The sequence below is a fragment of the Frankliniella occidentalis genome, unplaced genomic scaffold (genome assembly GCF_000697945.3).
Source record: "Frankliniella occidentalis isolate FOCC.00 unplaced genomic scaffold, Focc_3.1 Scaffold10, whole genome shotgun sequence".
NCBI lineage: Eukaryota > Metazoa > Arthropoda > Insecta > Thysanoptera > Thripidae > Frankliniella > Frankliniella occidentalis.
In genome coordinates, this window is record NW_026267140.1 from 2815363 (window position 1) to 2818270 (window position 2908).

The window sequence follows — 2908 nt, forward strand, 5'->3', positions numbered from 1 at the left end:
GGCAGCGCACGCGTGGCGCATCCAGCCGAGCCCCGCGGCCCCGCGTGGCGCTCTCCGTTCAAGGTCACATTTTGGAACCCCGAGGCTGGAGGGGGTGGGTCGGAGACGGCCAAACAGAGAGAAGAGTGTGGGAGGGTGCGGAGTGAGCAGGATGAAGGAAAAAAGGAGGAGGGGGAGGAGAGAGTTTTGTTGGAGTGAACATTCCAACCCTCCCCCTCCCCTCCCTTCCCCATCCCTCCTTATCCTCTATCATCCCTTTCCAGCGGAACCCATCCCTGTCGCTGCCGCGAGGTTAAGGGCGAAGGTTGGGTGGTGAAAATGGCGGAAAGGGGTTGACGTGCGGGAGAACAAGTGGGAGACGGTAGAGAACGGTCTTGAGGCGGCGTGGGCGCGAGGCATATAGGGCATGCATCGGCGGGAAATTTACTATTTCGCTACTGTTTGTAGATGCAGACATAGGCCACGTAGGTGATGAGCGTAGGAAACCCCTAAGAGTTGTCGCGAAATCTATTTAAAAAAATCATTTTTCGGTTACATGATTAACTATCCAATATAGTAACGCGCAACCCACTCGAAATGTACTATTCCGTTTATTATTTTGCAAAACTTGTCAAGTATCAAGTCACGTGTGTAAAAATATTCTTAAATCTGTTAGACGTTTTCACGTTTGGTTTATCGTGGAACGAGAGTACAGAGAGAATCTTAGAGAGGTTGAACCGGCTTGAACAAACCCAATGGTCGCTCACCGTGGAAGAATGGAGAGATGCGCTGGAAAGCTTCAATTGGTCCCAGGCCAGCGTACTGCCCGATGGCGAGCTCCAGAAAAAAGATTGGCAGTCCGATGAGGAACAACATGATGATGTACGGGCCCAGGAACGCCCCTGGAAAAAGAAAGGAGACAGTGCAATTTAACAAAAGAAAATGTAAGATGGCACACGTGTGGAAGTCTTCGGAAGTCTTTGTGTTAGACGGAGAAGACGCATTATTTTGTAAACACCTTTTGAGGTAAATATAGAGATTATTTTTCTGATAAGAAAATGGGATGTTGCTGTTTGAACGTAGTACGACGTGGCACTACTACGAAGTGCCCACAACTCGGTTTGCAACTACCAGTAACTTTCTGTGCGATTTACGCTTCCCACTCGCGAGCCGCTCGAGTTCCGGCCCAGCTCAAGCTCTTCTTCCGACATCTAATCCCAGCCACACTTTATTGTGCGGAGGTGGCGCCCGGTAGCGCCGCTGCGCCTGGATGTAATGTGAGTTCACTCTTCCCCCCTGCGCCTGGATGTAATGTGAGTTCACTCCTGCCCCCGCCCAGCACCGACCTGCCTAGGCAGGAGCAACTTTCAAGGTCCATACTTTGATGATCCTCGGGACAACTTTTCAAAGCCGTTAATCGCAGCAGAAGATGAAACAGACGGTGGGTTAAAGAAGGGCTTCTCTTGCTCCAACTTACTGTGCTCGGCCTGCGCGAACTATTCTCACTTCATCCCCCAGGGAGGAACGGCGATGTCGATTCAACGCCGGATAGCCGTTGAAAGTGAAAATTTTATCAACTATTTAAGTGTTGCATAGCTCCTGTAACCATGAAGCATTTACTTTGCAAATACAAAGCGATGTTTCGTAGCCTGTATAGCATCTGGCATTGCTTCCCAATTGATAAGAATCGCTTTGTGATCGAAAAGTAATATGTTTCGTCGTTTCAAAGGATCTAAATCCTTCGCGATTTGTAAAGCGTCTGCTTTACAGGAATGTAATAGTGATCGGTTCACTCCGCAGGCTTCTCGCCAGGTCGTGTTGACTTTACTCACCTCCTCCGTTGCGGTAGGCCAGGTAGGGGAAGCGCCACACGTTGCCCAAGCCGATGGCGTAGTTGAGGCAGGACATGATGAACTCCAGAGGGCTGGCCCACGAACCGCGGTGGTGCTCCACGGGGGCCGCGGCGTCCGACATCTGCAAAGGAGATTTACGGACGTGTGTAAGGAAATGTTCGAAGCGGTGCGGGCGCGACAGAAAGGTCGTCGTGTGATGATGACAAGGAGCAGGAAAGCTGTTGATTCCCAGGGCACTGCTAGCGCACGTCTGTTGTGTGTACTTGGCTGACGCGCTATTTCGGTGAGCTGTGCCAACGCCCTGCCCTAGCCTGGCGCCCGGCGGTCGGCCCGGCGCGCGCGGGACTGGCGCCCCCGCCGGCACGCACCGGTTCGCAGGTTGGCGCCCATCTCTCTAAATACGACCTTTCTCTCGCGCGCTTGCGAACCACGCTATTAGCAATGCTCCAGCTCCATACCGCCGCCTCGACAGCCCTGGGCGGCCCGCGCGGGGCGGGGGTGAGGTAGCAGGGCCTCCCGCCAGCGCAGACACGGGCTCACGTGACTCTCCTTTTGGCACGCTCGCGAGATGTTGATGTGGGTACGTTATACGCAAACACGCAGGCCTGTCGGAGTGATTATTGACCAGGCTTCGCTCAGTTCTACAAAGCCCCGCGCCGGCCGGCTCGACGTCCTACCCTACCCTGCCCGTCCGTCTCCTTGACCCAGAGCCGGCCGGGCGGCGGCGTGACTGCGCGCGGCGCGCCACGCCGGCCCGGTGGAAGTCCCTACGGCATTTGGACGCAAATCGAGCGGCTTTAGTTTTCCGCGTCCTGCAGGGTCCTTTTATTTTTATAAATGATGGAATAGAACGAAGAAAAACGAGTCCATCTCACCACTGAGATGGAAACGGTTAATGCCCCTCGTCGGCATCCTTTGCGTTGTGGCTTCCGTTTCTGATACGCTTCGTCGTCAACAAGAACGAGGTGGTCAACAACTCCGTTACACAATGCATCGACGATAGTGGGCCGGGCCGTCCGGGATCCTGCAAGGTGAGCGAGGCTATGGTCTTACTCACGGCGGGGCGGGGCGGGGCG

At 54.3% G+C, this 2908-nt stretch overlaps 1 protein-coding gene across 1 annotated transcript in view; it reads right to left on the reverse strand.

The window, feature by feature from the left end:
• The window catches only part of LOC113212414 (sodium- and chloride-dependent GABA transporter 2-like), a 30906-nt gene that overhangs the window by 11971 nt on the left and 16027 nt on the right, over positions 1 to 2908 (reverse strand). Inside the window, exons 3-4 of the mRNA XM_026431099.2 lie at positions 1812 to 1953; positions 747 to 881 (exon numbers count right to left, since the gene is read on the reverse strand). Of these exons, the coding sequence (XP_026286884.1) occupies positions 747 to 881; positions 1812 to 1953 (277 nt within the window). The remainder of the gene's footprint in view (positions 1 to 746; positions 882 to 1811; positions 1954 to 2908) is intronic.